The sequence below is a fragment of the Polyodon spathula genome, chromosome 5, assembly GCF_017654505.1.
Source record: "Polyodon spathula isolate WHYD16114869_AA chromosome 5, ASM1765450v1, whole genome shotgun sequence".
Taxonomy (NCBI): domain Eukaryota; kingdom Metazoa; phylum Chordata; class Actinopteri; order Acipenseriformes; family Polyodontidae; genus Polyodon; species Polyodon spathula.
In genome coordinates this window covers 26,086,626-26,103,982 of record NC_054538.1, presented here as the reverse complement: position 1 = coordinate 26,103,982, position 17,357 = coordinate 26,086,626, and the positions used below count along the sequence as shown (strand labels likewise).

Genomic DNA, 17,357 nt, shown 5'->3' with positions numbered 1-17,357 from the left:
TTTAAAAAAAAAAAAAAAAAACAATAACTCCTTCCCTCATTTCTGCTACAACTTGTGATTTTGCAATATATAAGGTTGAAAACATGGTCACCGCATTTTTCCCCCACCTTTTCTCTCAACAATTGATGGTTCTTTGGGAATTTGGATTTGCCACATTTGAAGGCTCCACAGTCTAATCCGCAATATATATTGAAGCCTTCACTTGAGAAAGGATCTGTCTTAAAGGCTTGCTTTAATCTTGTAGACCCCTCCCCTCCCCTCCCCTCCCCTCAACAAAATGAGCCCCTTTCCAATCTAAAAATGAACAAATAATATTTCTGCTGTGTATACTCTTATTCAGTCACATGTGTGTGTGTATGTGTGTGATAGTGCGGACACCCCTTATATGGTATGGAGCAGATTAACTGGAACTAGTTCTGGGGTCTGGACAGCGCCAGATCAAAGCATTCCCAATAATTGGCAGTGGGTTCCCTTGGTTACTAGTTAATTTATATGTCTTAAGTGACTAATGGAGTGACTAATTGTTACTGGGTTTAGGTCCTGACATTTGTGGGTTCAGAAGAGGACAAATAAATGTCCCTTTCAGCCCCTCCATCAATTTCTTTTCTGTGCTGAGGTATCGGGTTACAACAGCTCGCAAAACGTTTAGAGAGTGAAAAAAAAATGCATACACACACTATTAAAATAGTTTGGTTACAGTTCCCAGCAGCGCAATGAACAGTGGAAATGAATATGATAGTATCCCACCATGCACTGTATTTTATTTTAAAATAATGTTTTTAGTATTAATATAGGTCCATATTGCTAAAAAGAAGTAAAACACACACACATACACAAGTAGGGCTTGAAGTTTTTAGGTTTTATTTTTAATCAGGTGACGTCCCTTAAAACAAATTGAGCTGATTCTATTTCATAATTAAACTCAAGAAAGGCTGTTAATTACAAAACAATCTTTGTTTTTACCTTATCTTATCTTGCCTGAGCCTAATTCAGGTCCCCTTAATTGTATTTCAAACAGAGCTGACAAATTATGTGAATTGTTCATCCCCGATCCTATTTTCAAGACTTCCCCCTGAGGCTGGTTTGAGGGCAACTAATACGGTTTAAAGGCATAATGTGGAAAGGGCCAAAATATCCAACCACAACAATAGGAGGGGCTGTAAAATATGACAAATGTATTTGGAAACATTGTTCTATTGAAATAAGTCTATATTCACTTTTAGTTCACCACAGGTAACCGTCTAAGTTACAAATAGTTTAAAACAATTACAAAAAAAGAATCACATCCTCGTTTCATTTTACCTTTCGTTAAAAAAAAAAAATCTAAGTAAGCTGCCTTTGAGGCAGGATAAATCTTTTTTTTTTTTTTTTTTTTTTTAATTTAATGACCCCTTATGTTTATTTCTGTGTTAAATGTGATATAGAAGAAGTATATTTTATCCTGCAAAGTTTAAGAAAACATTGAGACAATGTTTAAGATTAATGTTAGCTGTTGCATATATGTGATAGCTATATAAGGTATTTTATTAATATTTTACTTTATCACATCTATTAGTTTAATAGAAGAAAAACAACACATTCAGTATGTTTATCAGAAAACCGACTTTCTAAAAACGTCACTTTTTTGTGTTTACATGATTAACAATAGCAAATCTAATTAGAATTCAACTGTATGCATGGATTGAAGTTTTCGGAAAACGCAGGATATTTTCGCATGCAAAGCACTGTAGTAGCCTAAGTACAATTGAAGATCGGGCATTTCTGCAATAGAATGAAGACCAGTTCAATATAGTGCTTTATCGAAGTGTCAGATCTTAAATTCAAAGATTTCTATCTTATACCTCTATTCAGATTCCCACAATGGGCAATCAGCCTTTCCAACAGCTCATTCTGTTCTATATTACCAGTTTATTTTGCTGACATTATTTATCACGTCATTCTAAAGCTGGAAAACATTTGCTGCTTCAGTATGGACTACTAAAAATTATATAGGACTTCAACAAATGTATTACTTTATCCCTAACTAGACAAATGGATGCATGTAGACCGACTACAAATTATTGTTATTTTCTCTGTTGTGCAGGAATGAAGGTCAAAGTTTGCACATGTGCAGTACGCTATCGGAATTAGTTTTACATGATATACATTTTGTTAGTTTTTGGAATTTGATCAGAAATTTCTAGCTTCAGTTTCCCGAAAACTGACTTTCGGAATATTCCAATACATTTTCCAAAAACTGCGTATACATAACTTTTGACATCAGAATTCATTTTCCGAAAAACATCGGAATTCTTATGCTCATGTAAACGCACTGAATGATAAAAACATGTTTTTCCTTCAGGGCTCGAATTACTGGGCTGCTGGGGGGGGGTCGATCCCTTTAAATTCCTCCATATAGTTTTATTTCCAAATTTCCTTTTTAACATGTTTTTAGCCGACAGATACCACTTAAAACAGAAAGGAACCTGTTAAAAATGTGTTAATTCTATGATGACATTTCCTGCACTGTCTATTCAGTTTATCAGTACCATTCAATGATAATGAGAAAGCATCCCCTGCCAATCTAAATGTTTCTCTGCGCATTTTACATAGGCTAATGCTTCTGCTTATATTGAGGAAAATTAAACAGTATTCCTTTCATAAGTACAGAAGTAATAACATTTCATTTGATCAGAAAAGGAATACGATTTAATCTTATTACACCTTGATCCATGTCTCAGCCTACACTGTTGACTCCAAAAAATAAACAGCCAAGGTCAGCAAAGAAATTAACCTTCTAAAATGCGTAGTTATTTAATTTAAGTTGTCAGAAGATTTTGACTGCTCATGAACTTTGCAATTTTCAACTCATTGTATAGCTGAATACTAATCAGAGAAGCATTTTTAGAAGTATATTCTCTGGTACCAGAAATAATAATCACAATACTCATACTTTGAGAGTTTTTAGGCGAGGCTACATTTTTGTAACAGCAGTAGTGGCTGGTTGAATTTGTTTTCGGTGTTTGATATACTGTACATTCAGATTATCCTGAGTGTCATTTCTCAAGTAAAAAATGTATACACTTCTAACTTGCAAAAGAAAAATGAAGGAAGAAAAAGTCTACAGAAAGTGCAAAGCCACTGAAAGTTACACCGAGTCCCTTTGGATAATTTTTATGGTAGCTTTAATAAAAAGTTTATCATTGTCTGTTATAGTTTTTTCTTGAGGTTCATGCTTTTGATGTTGTAAACATCTTAAATGGTACACAGATAATTATGCTGAGATGGGAAGTAAATTGTAACATGATAAATATTTACAGATGTGGTCAAAAGTTTTGCATTACCCATTAGAATTAACTAATTTTGCTTAATAAAGTTGAATGAATTATTGAATTACAATACAAAAAACTGACAAAAATTGAAAAATGTGACATTTTGAAAACTAACGTAAAATACTGTACTACAATTGTGGCTTCCAGCGATATCATTTTGAAGTTTCTTTGATAACATGATGTTAAATAAAATAACTAAATTATGTTAAATTATGTCAATCCCAAAATTCTAATTGAGACTATGTACATTATCATGCTGAAACATGAGGTGATGGCGGCGGATGAATGGCACGACAATGGGCCTCAGGATCTCGTCACGGTATCTCTGTGCATTCAAATTGCCATCGATAAAATGCAGTTGTGTTCATTGTCCGTTGCTTATGCCTGCCCATACCATAACCCCACCGCCACCATGGGGCACTCTGTTCACAACGCTGACATCAGCAAACCACTCTCTTACACGACGCTATACACGCTGTCTGCCATCTGCCCGGTACAGCTGAAACTGGGATTCATCCGTGAAGAGCACACTTCTCCAGCATGCCAGTGGCCATCGAAGGTGAGCATTTGCCCACTGAAGTCGGTTACGACGCCGAACTGCAGTCAGGTCAAGACCCTGGTGAGGATGACGAGCACGCAGATGAGCTTCCCTGAGACGGTTTCTGACAGTTTGTGCATAAATTCTTCGGTTGTGCAAACCCACAGTTTCATCAGCTGTCCGAGTGGCTGGTCTCAGACGACCCCGCAGGTGAAGAAGCCGGATGTGGAGGTCCTGGGCTGGCATGGTTACACGTGGTCTGTGGTTGTGAGGCCAGTTGGACGTACCGCCAAATTCTCTAAAACGATGTTGGAGGCGGCTTATGGTAGAGAAATGAACATTCAATTATCTGGCAACAGATCTGGTGGACATTCCTGCAGTCAGCATGCCAATTGCACGCTTCCTCAAAACTTGAGACATCTGTGGCATTGTGTTGTGTGACAAAACTGCACATTTTAGAGTGGCCTTTTATTGTCCCTAGCACAAGGTGCACCTGTGTAATGATCATGCTGTTTAATCAGCTTCTTGATATGCCACACCTGTCAGGTGGATGGATTATCTTGGCAAAGGAGAAATGTTCACTAACAGGGATGTAAACAAATTTGTGCACAAAATTTGAGAGAAATAAGCTTTTTGTGTGTATGGAAAATTTCTGGGATGTTTTATTTCAGCTCATGAAACATGGGACCAACACTTTACATGTTTCATTTATATTTTTGTTCAGTGTATATTAAATAAACAGGGAAATTGATCTGTTAATCAGATTATTCTACCTTTTATTAAAAATGGTTCAATTCAGTAGAGAGAACATTGTAAATGGGTACTTCAGCTGAAACCTCCAGACAGAATTGGTACAGTTTTAAAAAAATAAATAAATAAAGGTTGAAAACCACTGCTCTACAGCATAGATATTTAAATCAGACCAACATTAAAGTTGACTTTGTCTCTGTTGATTCTCCATTCCACCTACCTGTAAAACACTGCAGATTTTTTGCCAGGGGCTGAAAACTAATAAACAACATTCTGAATAAATATGACTTGAGCTGTAATGTTTAATGCTATGTAATGATGACTCATCCAAGTAACATGCTGTGGCACTTTCAAGTAGTTATATCTGCAATATTTCTATAGTAGCTACAGAATAATTGGATTTGACAAGAATTATAAAATATTACTAAAGGCTGGTAGAACTTCAAGACATTTCATGTTTTCATTAAAAGGCCAATTTATTTAACATTGGAACAGGGAATGGATACGATCAGAGCTGACACTTTGTCCTTTGACCTTTTATGACATATGCATTTGTAAAAATGACATAAAACCACTTCTGCAAACCATTTAATGTGACTCAAAGATAACCTCCCTTGTAAAAACACTTTAACTTCACAATCTTTGCCTTTATAACCCTGTATACAGAGGATTACAGAGTAATTAAAAAATCTAGACAAAACTATTTTTTTAATATAATAATCCTTACTGTGTTTCTGAACAGTCTGTAGGGTTTAAAACCTAATGTATTACTTTCACCTAGTTTCCTACTTTGTTGTATGTATTTCTGCAATAAATTTTTCAACATACAGTGCTCCCCGTTTATACTGCGGAACAGGTTATAAGGCGGTAAGGTCATGGCTCCCATTTGCCCCATATTGTCATTACACCAACACTAGTATTCTCGTTACAAGGTGGAACACAAACAGCACTGTCACTTAACAAGTGCTCCTAATGACAGCGTTATAAAGGGGGCGCACTGTAATTACAATTGTTTCAATATTTGTATTATTGCAGGAATATGTACAAATGTGTGACAAGACATTTTTAAATCCATTTCATTTTTATTCTGTTAGCACAGAATAGGCAACACTATAACTGGTGTTCTTATTCTTCTATTGAATATGTTTTGGTTCTTAATTTATTTTACTTTATGTACTGTACAGAAGACTATCGCTAATCCAAACAAGTTGGGATCGTACACAATTCCTAGTTATGATTTGTTCAGTGTAATCTATGCCATACTACAACTGCCTTATCCAGTCTTAGTTTTATGTTGATGACACTTGCATTTCATTGGCATTTCTACAGCTGTGATCAGCATGCAATACATTACGACACAATGGTTCGGTTCGGATAAGCAAGAGGTCTACTGTACTTTAGTACAGAATATGCAGATGCTATTCAGACAGTCCTCAGGGCCACCAGACCCAACAACACACACAAATGCCAGAAACTGCCAATTAAAATACATAGATAAAGAATTAGACAAAAATACATTCACTGACTAAAATAAAAGCAATGTTACCATTTCAATTCAATAACAAATATAATGAATAGTAATACATGCTCTGTTCCTACCATAAATAAAAAGAAAAGGTTTGGAGGTGATGTGTGGTTGAATTGGATTTGAGCACATAGATGAAACACAAGACTTCTGGAACAATGTTCTCTGGACAGTCGAGTCAAAGGTAGAACTTTTTGGCCTCAATGAGAAACGTAAACCAAACACTCAGTTTGAACAGAAAAACCTCACCCCAACCGTCAATCGTGGTGGGAGTGTGATGGTTTGTGGCTGCTTTTCTGGATGGCTTACCATCATTGACACAACCGTGCATTCTGCATTGTATCAGAAGATTCTAAAGGAGAATGTCAGGCCATCTGTCCATGAGCTTATGTTTGGCTGAGACAATAAATTAAAATATTATTTAGCAGATGTTTTCTCTAAAAAGACTTACATAAACTTGGGGGTGATGAACTATACATCAACAACTGCTGTGGTAGTCACTTACAATAGGACCTTGGCTTTAAGTGATTTGCTCAGGGTCACACACAGTGAGTCTGTGGCTGAGCTAGGATTGAACTGGGAACCTCCTGTTAACAAGCTCATTTCTTTAACCACTGGACCACCAAGCCTCATGTATAGCATAGTATGGTTTAGCACTGGTTTACTCCTTTGATATAAAGGTCACAACATTTTTTAAAGAAAAGAAAGAAGCTTGACTGGTGTCCTGGATAAATTGATAGAAACAGTAGTTCCTCACGCAAGGTTATCAGCGAGAACTGCCAGAGACACTCTATACAGCAAGGATAGTTTACATGTTTTCAGGGTATTGGTAACTTTTAATTTGTAGTTTCCAACACTGCTGAAATGTAGAAAAAAAGTAAATACCTGTCATACAGTAAGAGAAATAAGTTACCAAAGTAAGCTAAAAATGTCCTCCTCCTTCTTTTTCTCCCAATGTATTTTTTTGCATGTTTTATCGATGCATATGTATATTACTGAAAATCCAAGTTTAATGACAATCAACTTGTTTTGTCACCATGGAAATATAATAGGAAACACATTTATTTTGATGTCTGTATCATTTATATTAAATGATTTATTTCTGTTTTAAAATGGAACATTTGCCTGCAAAAAAAAAATATCTTATATAATATAAATACAGGCAGTCCTCATACTTATGACACAATTGGTTCCTGAAAGTCACATTGTAAGTCGAGGCATTGTAAGTCAAAGCACATTTTCCCTTAGGAACAATGTTATAAATTGGGGTTGCGTTCCTGACTGACCTAGACAGATAATATATTTTTTACAAAAATGACCCCTTATATTGTACTCATGCAAACATTTATTTAGCTGTTTCCACCTGGTGTTTACGAGCATATTTCTCAGGCACTGCAAAAGCCATCTATCTGGCTTGATTAAAAGTACAGACTCTGGGCTTTCCAATGACATAGTCAGTGTGTGTATGTGGTACACCTAGCCGGAAATACGATCGCCTGAAGTTAAGCCCCTCATCATGTGACAGAGTTCACAGCTTAGGTGTAGTTTTGAGTCAATTGCTCTTATCAGACATTGTTAACGGCAAATAAATTAAAAAAATAAAAAATAAATTAAAAAAATAGTTACATGCTTAAAAAAAAAACGCTAAGTAACTGAGTCAGGGCGACCACTACAGGTACTGCGGTTTGGACTCCGAGCTTGTGTCTCACTACGTCGTATCAATATCATAAAGTCGAAGCAGGGTAATAGTGCACAAGAGTCGTAAGTGCCTTGCTTAGTAAGTTGAAGCGTTGTAAGTGGAGCGCCTGTATAAAAAATGGTCTGCCATGCATGGGATTTGAAACTATAATCTTCAGTTTGCAAGTGTGTTATGTTACTGTCAGTGCTACACAATTAGCTGAGAAAACAAGGAGTATTTTGAAAGATGAAGTCAGCCAACTGAGACTTCTCATGACTTCGAGTCATCATCTACATTCTGAGATTCTGATCAAATGTTGGTTTCTTGTCAGTGTAACGCTCATTGTGGTCCCTTTTGGAGCAAGGAAGTATGGTTCCTCTCTCGGGATACACAAACGCTATTTGTGGTCCCCACTGGACAAAAAAAGAACATTCATTTCTGAGAATTAGCTATGCTGAAGGATAGCCTATATATTTGGTAAAAGTAAAACATAAATAAATAAATACATTAATACATCATCAGCCTGGAGACAGTCTCGCACTGAATTTGAATGAGAAACTGTGGGTGCGACTAAGCGAGCGTGTGATCTGTGACAGGAGAGAATATGCAGTGAAAGTGTCAAGACTAAATGTAGGGTTATTATTTTGGTGGCGTGAATTCCAGCCCCTGACAGGAATTCTCTGTAGTTTCAAATAAAACAAACATTTTGAGAATTCAACACCGTCTCCCTGAGTACTACTTTCTAAACAAGAAAACATTACAATATACTAAATGAATGGATCAAGCTTATTATGGTAGTTTGCAAAATCAGATAAAAGCTTTCAATACAATCAGGATAACACATAATCATTATTTACATTCGTTACTTGTTAAAAATTGTAAATTTACTGCTGTACTACTTGCAAATGTTGTAAAATGGAAGGACAGACTTTCTGGCATTAATACGCACATATATATATATATATATATATATATATATATATATATATATATATATATATATATATATACACACACACACACACTCACACACAGTTCCGAGAAGAAGTTTGTGAACCCCATAATTATGAAAATTCCATAGTTTTACCATAATAGCCTTCTTGAAACAAAATTCTTAAATATCCAATAGGGTTTATATTAACCAATGTCTTTTGAATGTCTTTTGTCTTCCATGTCTTTTGAAACAAAATGATGTATGAATTAGACAAACAATAAGTAATTAAGATTCAGGTGATGTGAAAAAGTAAGTGAACCCCTGGTTTTATCAGCTCAATTTAGGGGATAATTATAATCAGGTGTTTAAATAATTAGGTAGATCTTCAGGGGTGAGTTTGGGAGGCCCCACCCTATATAAAGATCAGAAACTTTGTGAGTTTGATCTTCATCATACAGGTTTGTGGAAACACATCATCAAAGAAATCTCTGAGGACCTCAGAAAAAGTTATTGCTCTACTATTCCTTTCTATTTAAAACTTCAGGAATCACTATACTGAGTTTATTTATTGATTTATTTTCTTTAATTCTTCTATATTGTACATTGTCTAATTACATTTTTTCTAAAAGGACAAATATTAAGTAATTCAGGTTTTGCTTGTTCTCTGTAACATGCTGAACCACTGGTTAATTTACTTTAGTATTTCTGAACCGTCATAACTGGGAGTTAGGGTTAGGGCTATATACAGTGCCTTGCAAAAGTATTCAGACTCCTGACCAATTCTCTCATATTACTGAATTACAAATGGTACATTGAAATTTCGTTCTGTTTGATATTTTATTTTTAAACACTGAAACTCAGAATCAATTATTGTAAGGTGACATTGGTTTTATGTTGGGAAATATTTTTAAAAAAAAAAAAAAAACTGAAATATCTTGCTTGCATAAGTATTCAACCCCTGTACTGTGGAAGCTCCCAGTTTGCACCGATGAAAGAAATTGCCCTACCGAGGACACAATTACCTTACCATTTGCCTCCACCTGTGAACCATTAAAGTTGCTGTCACATTTTCTGGAGAAAAACCCCACTGTTGAAGGATCATTGGTAAGGCTGTAAATCAGAAGGAAAATGGAGACCAAAGAGCATTCTACAGAAGTTAGAGATAAAGTAATACAAATACATAGATTAGGGAAAGGGTACAAAATAATATCCAAGTGTTTGGATATCCCAGTGTGCACAGTTGGATCAATAATCAGGAAGTGGAAGCTGCATCACACCACCCAGGCACCGCCAAGAAAAGGCTGTCCCTCAAAACTCAGCACTCAAACAAGAAGAAGACTTGTGAGAGAAGCCAGAGAGAGGCCAACAATCACTTTGAAGGAGCAACAGAGTTCAGTGGCTGGAGTGGAGTAATGGTGCACCAGTCAACCATATCAAGAGCTCTGCATAACACTGGCCTGTATGGGAGGGTGGCAAGAAAGAAGCCGTTACTCAAAAAGTACCATCTGAAAGCACGTCTGGAGTTTGCCAGAAAGCATGAGAGTTACCCAGCTGCGATGTGGGAAAAGGTTTTGTGGTCAGATGAGACCAAGATAGAGCTTTTTGGCCAAAACTCAAAGCGCTATGTGTGACGCAAACCTAACACTGCCCATGCCAAAAGACACACCATCCCTACAGTAAAGTATGGTGGTGGCAGCATCATGTTGTGGGGATCCTTCTCATCAGCAGGGACTGGGCATCTTGTTACAACTGAAGGAAGAATGGATGGAGCAAAATAGGGGAAAATACTGCAAGAGAATCTGCTTCAGTCCGCTAAAAAACTGAAGCTTGGGAGGAAATTTACCTTTCAGCAGGACAATGATCCCAAGCACAAGGCCAAAGCAACATTGGAGTGGCTCAAGAACAAAAAGGTGAATGTCCTACAGTGGCCCAGTCAAAGTCCTGATCTCAATCCCATTGAGAATCTGTGGCACTATTTGAAAATTACGGTCCACAAGCGTCGTCCAACCAACCTGAACAACCTGGAGCAAATCTGCCAAGAAGAATGGGCCAAAATCACTCTGACACTGTGTGCAAAGCTGGTACATACTTACCCCAAAAGACTTAAAGCTGTTATTGCAGCGAAAGGTGGCTCTACCAAATATTAATGTGTGGGGGTTGAATACTTATGCAAGCAAGATATTTCAGTTTTTTATTTTTCTTAAAAATATTTCCCAACATAAAACCAATGTCACCTTACAATAATTGATTTTGAGTTTAAGTGTTTTAAAATAAAATATCGAACAGAACAAAATTTCAATGTACCATCTGTAATTCAGTAATGTGAGAGAATTGGTCAGGGGTCTGAATACTTTTGCAAGGCACTGTGTGTGTATATATATATATATATATATATATATATATATATATATATATATATATATATATATATATATATATAATATATATATATATATAAAAGCAAAGTTAGTAGAAACAATTGGGGCAACCTTGACCCCCACTGCTTTTACAGTTGTGCCTATTTGCTTGGTGCTGGCCAAGGTTGCCCCAGTGGTTTCTTGAAACTTGGCTTGTGTTTTTGATATCTCCACTTTAAATGGCTGGGCACTTTTGATAACTTGCTGTTTTCAGGAGATCTGTGAAAACGAGATGTTTATATAGTGAAATCTTTATGTCGTATATTTGATATATATATATAATATATATATAATATATATATATATCAAATTATATGCTGTATTTCTGTGATGTATACATAACGTCGGGGGATTTCATCCATCGTAGGTAGCATGAGGGTCTTAGATCATGGGTTTTTTTTTTTGCTAACGTAAGTAAAACACGTTAACTTCGTAAACACGTTGTGACTTCTGCGAAGAAATGCTCACAGATTTGTTTAAATGCCCGATTACTTGAATAAAATTCTCCAAGCCCTCCCAAAAAAGATGTTTGCAACTCGTAAGATTTCTTATCTGATGTATGCAATGCATAATCTAAATCTAAATCTGTATGAATGAAATGATAGCATGTGACCACCTACCCACACACCTTGGCAGAGGTGCACTCCAAACACGCCGGCCCCCTCCTAAACAAGTGATCCTGTTATTGCCTTCCAGTCTGTATCCAGGGAGACAAGAAAAAATCAAAGAATCTCCAACTCCAAACTGAAAGCCAATTCTCCTACTGAAAGCTGGGACTCCTGGATCGTCACAGGGCTCCAGATCATATTCTGAAAACAACAAAAGAAATTGAATATTGGCAGACCATTGAAAAACGGTATTGCCCATTGCTCAATTTGTTGTAGCTTCCCATTTCAAAGCTTAATTTTCTTATAATTCTGGATTTGTATTCAGGCCTATTTTTGTTTGGGATCGTTAGATAATTTAGTAAAACATTTAGGATAACTTGGCAGCACTGAAGGTGTTATAGAACCCACTGCATCATTTGGAAGAAACACCTTAGCCTGTATCCCATGTTTTCCATACAGCAGCAATTTTTTTTCAACATATTCCTGATTTTTTGAATATTTTTATTCACACATCACATTAAATTAACTGGGGGATTAGTTTTTTCATATTTTCTCAGGAACAAATCGCTAGGAGAAAAGACACATTTTCCTATAAACATAACAGCGTATCCAATTGATTTTTCCTCCTGCAACAATGATGGTGCTCTGATTGAAACAAGGGATGTATTGTGGGAACATAAAACCAGCATTGTTGCAGGAGGGTGATCTTCAAGATATTGTTTTCTCCTGGAGTAAATCTTAAGAAATCTATTGCCCAGTTGATTTTTGACTCATGATGTGTGATAAAATATCTAATAAGAGTCAGCAGCCTGCAACATGTTTAAAAACCCTGCAAACTTTTCAGGGTGTAACACCTTAAGATTTGAGGGTATACATACCTATGTAATAACATGGTATTGACTGTTTTCTGCTCATACATACTGACTTGTGAATAAAAATGTTATTACATTGAAATGGCCTGTACCCAGGGGTGAAAATCATTTTGAAAATTGGTGCTGAACTGTTTTGAAAGTTTAGCACCAGTTTTGCAGTAAAATGAAGAGGCTTGCGAACACAAAACATTATTTTACAATATTTGAAAACTGTCAAATGCATTTATTGTTCCCTGTTAATTTTACTATTGCCCACATACTTACCCAATACACACATTTTTGAGCATAAGAGTGTGATTAGATGGGGGGGATAACCCAGTAGAAAAACACTTTATGGAAGCTAAACTTACGGCATCTATGTTAAGAGTTATGGTTATAGAAAAAAAGTAGGATGCCCACTAGAGGGGGTAATAGGCAAAATGTGTTGTTATGCAGTGAAGCTTTCTTATTTTGATATTGGCTAGCCTGAGCCCTAAGGGACTCAATGAAGAGTATTACTTCACCTGATTTCTCACTGATAAATACATTACTGGATACTTGTGCTTGCTAATGCAATGTTTTAATTAATCACAAGATTTTTTTGGGGGTATATTTGTATTGTAACTTAGTAGTATTGTTTACAAATCATGACGACAATTTGAATAATTTTGATTGAATCACTAATTAACTAATTGAGGTTGTTTGTTAATACATTTAATGGCGAGATCCATTATGAATTATGAATGTCTGTTCACTACAACTTAATTAAGAACTTCTGGCCGAAACGCTGCTCTGTTTTTAAATAATATAGAATGGAAATGTGATCTGCGATCCATTATTATGGTTTTGCACCTCTACTTGCGTTAATTGTGAACCACATTAGGATATTTGGGAGACTGATCCCGGAGGTAGCCCCCAGGAATGGAAATACTGGGTATTAAATAAAATAGTCAGTGTGTGATACAAGCTACATGCAGTTAACTTCCCACATGACCCAAACCTGGGTAATGTGAGTAATCCAGACCCAATGAGAAACTGTAATCTTCTGTGGTTGCTAAGGAATTAAAAAAAATAATAAACATGTCTACTGGTGCCAGCATTTAGTGTCGCCAGCACTATAGGAAGTAGCCTGGCGCTAGAATCTAGCGCCATAGTGCCAGATTTACACCCCTGGCCTGTACCATGGTGTTGCCATTCAAAAGACCATTTCAGTGTAATTACATTGTGCTTGCTGTGTATGTGCAGGAAACACTGGTAATTACATGGCATAGTCTAATCACATTGTTATTTATGCTCTATAATCTACCGCTACTGATAATTCTATCATTCACAGAAAGGTATCTATACACAAGGTGACATTCCATAGACAAACATAATTTAGTCATAAATATATACAAACATCTATCAATGAGTATTTATTCTTGGAGAAAATAATGACACCACAAGGTGTAGTAAATTAAAGCAAAGATTAAAAACTATCCCACCTGAAAATGTTATGTTAAATCCTTCATAAGACATAGAGAAGTCAGAAATAAACCGCAGTTGTGCACTAAAATTTCCAAAGAGGCCTGCTTTGGTGGATGGTGGCAAAACAGATCCAGTAAGCCGTGCAACAGGCTCAGTAAAGATTCCATCCTCTGCGATAAGTAAATAATCATGAGAATCCTCAAGATGGAAGGTGTGAAAAAACATCTGTACTCCTGGAAAATGAAAGAAAAAACAAATCTTGATTTGGAATCACGCTGATGACTTGATGTGGAAAAATATGTAAAATTCATGACGTGAATTATAGAACAGTTTTAGTGCAATCTTGTTCAACACATAAAATAATACTACATTAAACTATGACTACTCTCTAGTTTGGTTGAATGATACAGAAGCAGTTCAATGTTTTATAAATATTTATGTTGCATAACCACATTTTAAGTATTAAATTTCCTTTTAACAAATTAAAATTCAAAGCACTCCACTCACATCCCATGTAATGCATATTCTCTTTTTTACCTTTTCCATGAGACACTTCTATGGTCCAAGTACAGTTTAGCGAGTTTGGGTAATAATCAGGAAACCCAGGAGAGAGCACTGTTCCACTTTTAGCACGCATGTATCCACCACATAAAGCTGGTTGAGAAAAATGAAAAAGGTCAAATAAAACTATAACAGCATTACTTAACAGAACACAGTTGTGTTCTTTATAGTAAAACTGAAGAGCCATACTTAATAACACTATTGTAAACAAGTAAATAGTTAACTTCAAGATGTACAACAAAAACCACCCTAATTGCTTTATACACTGGTGATTGTTAAAGTGGATACATTTTGTATGGAAATGTTTTTTATTGCTGCCGTCTGTTCAAGATTGATAGCTCTTTGAGCAATCTGGTTGCACCAATCAGATAACAGTTATCAAGGTCACAAGGCTATCCCAGCTTGTGGTCAAATAATCACATGCAAGGTTTCAAACAATTGTTTAACAAAACACATGCTAAGGTACAGTTTTCAGTAGTTCTTTCCAGTGCAGGTGAGCAGGACAGAGATGCAGATCTTCTAGGTTGAAAAGGAAGACTCGAGTAGAAAGATGTGTCTAGATAAGATCAAATCAATGAAAGAGACTACTACCTAGAGTGTGTTTAAGAGTCTCCAACTGACTGTGCCAGAAATGACGAAAGCATGATCGAGTTTGATAGAAAGCCAGTTCATTGGGAAATGAAGGCACCAGTTGAGCTGAAGAGATATAAACACACATCTTTTAAAGGGGGTGTTTTCCTTGAAGAGCTAGAGGAAATCATAGGGTCAAATAAAAATGAACTGCACTAATTCTGACAAAATGGCCAAAGTGATAATTTGAAGGCATGAAGCAGAACCTCCCTGAAGCTCAAAAATAGAGGGTGTGTGCAGTGGACTGCCAAAACAAACTATGTGGTTAACAGAGAGGTCAATGAAACGTGGAGCCTGAAAGCTGCTAAAAAGAAACAATGTGACCATCAAACAGACACTGCCAATAGAGATGATTCAGGTTTATGACTCTAAGTAATACAAAATATATTCCTAATGTCTCTTAAGCCACTTCAGTATGATTTTTGTTTTATGTGGAATGTGGAAAGCAAAATATCCCAATTGATTGAACTTTCAGAATTTTAGAATTCCAAGCAAGTTCAAGGCAACAAGCTACTTTACTACCATTTGAGAGGTCTGTCAAAAGAGCAGCACCTTTGTGCAATCGACATGTTGGAGGCTGGAGTAGGGCAGCGTACTGTGACTCACCGTCTTGGGTGCTCACAGCCAGAAATTTCAAATGTGGCGAGACAGTATAACCAGACACACTCTGTCAATGACAGGCCACGAACTAGGAGATCAAGAGTCACAACACCTGCCCTTTTCTACAGTGTAAAGACAGTAAGTTGTAATAAAAGTAATTTATTTGACAAATGTGAATCATTTTCACTTTTAAAAATAAAATAAGATAGGAGTTATAAGAAAATATTTAAATATTACAAATAAAAAAAAAAAAAAAAACATGTAACTGCAAAGCTTAGAACCAAAGACACAAAAGCTGCTTTACAGCCCACTATAAAATAATTAGTATTCATTAACACATGACCACAAAATCTCGTCTCTTCAATGAGTTTAAAGGGTAGCTGTTTAACAATCTGTCTGATAAAAGATACATCAGAACCGGAATATGACAATTAATTTAAACTAATAGAAAACTACAAGTGTAGAAACTCTGTGTTTGTGGGTGTTGGACGAGGGTGATCGTGTGGAGTTTGGTTGGGAAGTTGGAAAGCAAGTGGGTTATTGTGTGTATTGTGGAAGCGGGAGAAGGAACTACTGGAAAAGTATTTGGGATTACGATTTGGATCGTGAATTGGTTTTGGCGATGAGGGTACAGGCTTATCCTGCCTCGTTATTAGTTAGAGAAAGGACTGTTTAGATAGGGCCCGAGATTGGGTTAGGTTTTGTTTATTTTCTTTTCATTGTAAATAATAAACACACGCTACGGCGTTTCCTGGCATCCTGTATATAAAGTGTTTATTTCAAGAAGGAAAAAATGTGACCAGAGGACAATCCGTCACTATATATATATATATATATATATATATATATATATATATATATATATATATATATATATATATATATATATATATATATAGTTAACCATAATTTATTACATGTCTGTCCTCACATACTTGCCATGGGGATGCTTATGCAACACAGAACACCTGCAATTCTTTGATCATCTGAGCTATCAGATCTTAGTCTTATTGAACAACTCTTGAATGAGTGTGAGAAGTACCATAATGGGGCACCAGCCAGCTGAGGCAACTTGAAGGATAAATCTCCATTCGACAACCATGTGCATTTTGTTTTTTTGTTTTTTTTTAAAGCCCTTGAGAATGTAGTTGATTTGCCTGACTGAGAATTTGGTTTTAGCTGTCCTTTCACCATCCCTTAGCTGTAAAGCTTTAAACATGAGAGCTAAAAGGTGTCATGTTAATTACTGCACATATTCTTTTGTGTAAGATCTGAGTTGATGAGAGGGGATAGTTTTCCCTATGCAGCACATTATTCAAGGTTCAAGCTTGGAAGCTATGTTTCAACCAGAATAATAAAGTTCAGTATTCCAGATAAAATAATTTCCATTTTATTTTACAGCTTTATGCAAGCATTTTAGTGAATTTAGTGCTAATGAAAGATAAGATGATGGCTATAGTGAAGCACACTGCTTGCATGCACCATGT

At 36.0% G+C, this 17,357-nt stretch overlaps 1 protein-coding gene across 1 annotated transcript in view; it reads right to left on the bottom strand.

Moving 5' to 3' along the window:
- LOC121316386 (CUB and sushi domain-containing protein 1-like) overlaps window positions 1-17,357 on the bottom strand; it is a 590,542-nt gene that overhangs the window by 139,585 nt on the left and 433,600 nt on the right. The window contains exons 22-24 of the mRNA XM_041251464.1: window positions 14,617-14,733; window positions 14,097-14,312; window positions 11,774-11,962 (exon numbers count right to left, since the gene is read on the bottom strand). Of these exons, the coding sequence (XP_041107398.1) occupies window positions 11,774-11,962; window positions 14,097-14,312; window positions 14,617-14,733 (522 nt within the window). The remainder of the gene's footprint in view (window positions 1-11,773; window positions 11,963-14,096; window positions 14,313-14,616; window positions 14,734-17,357) is intronic.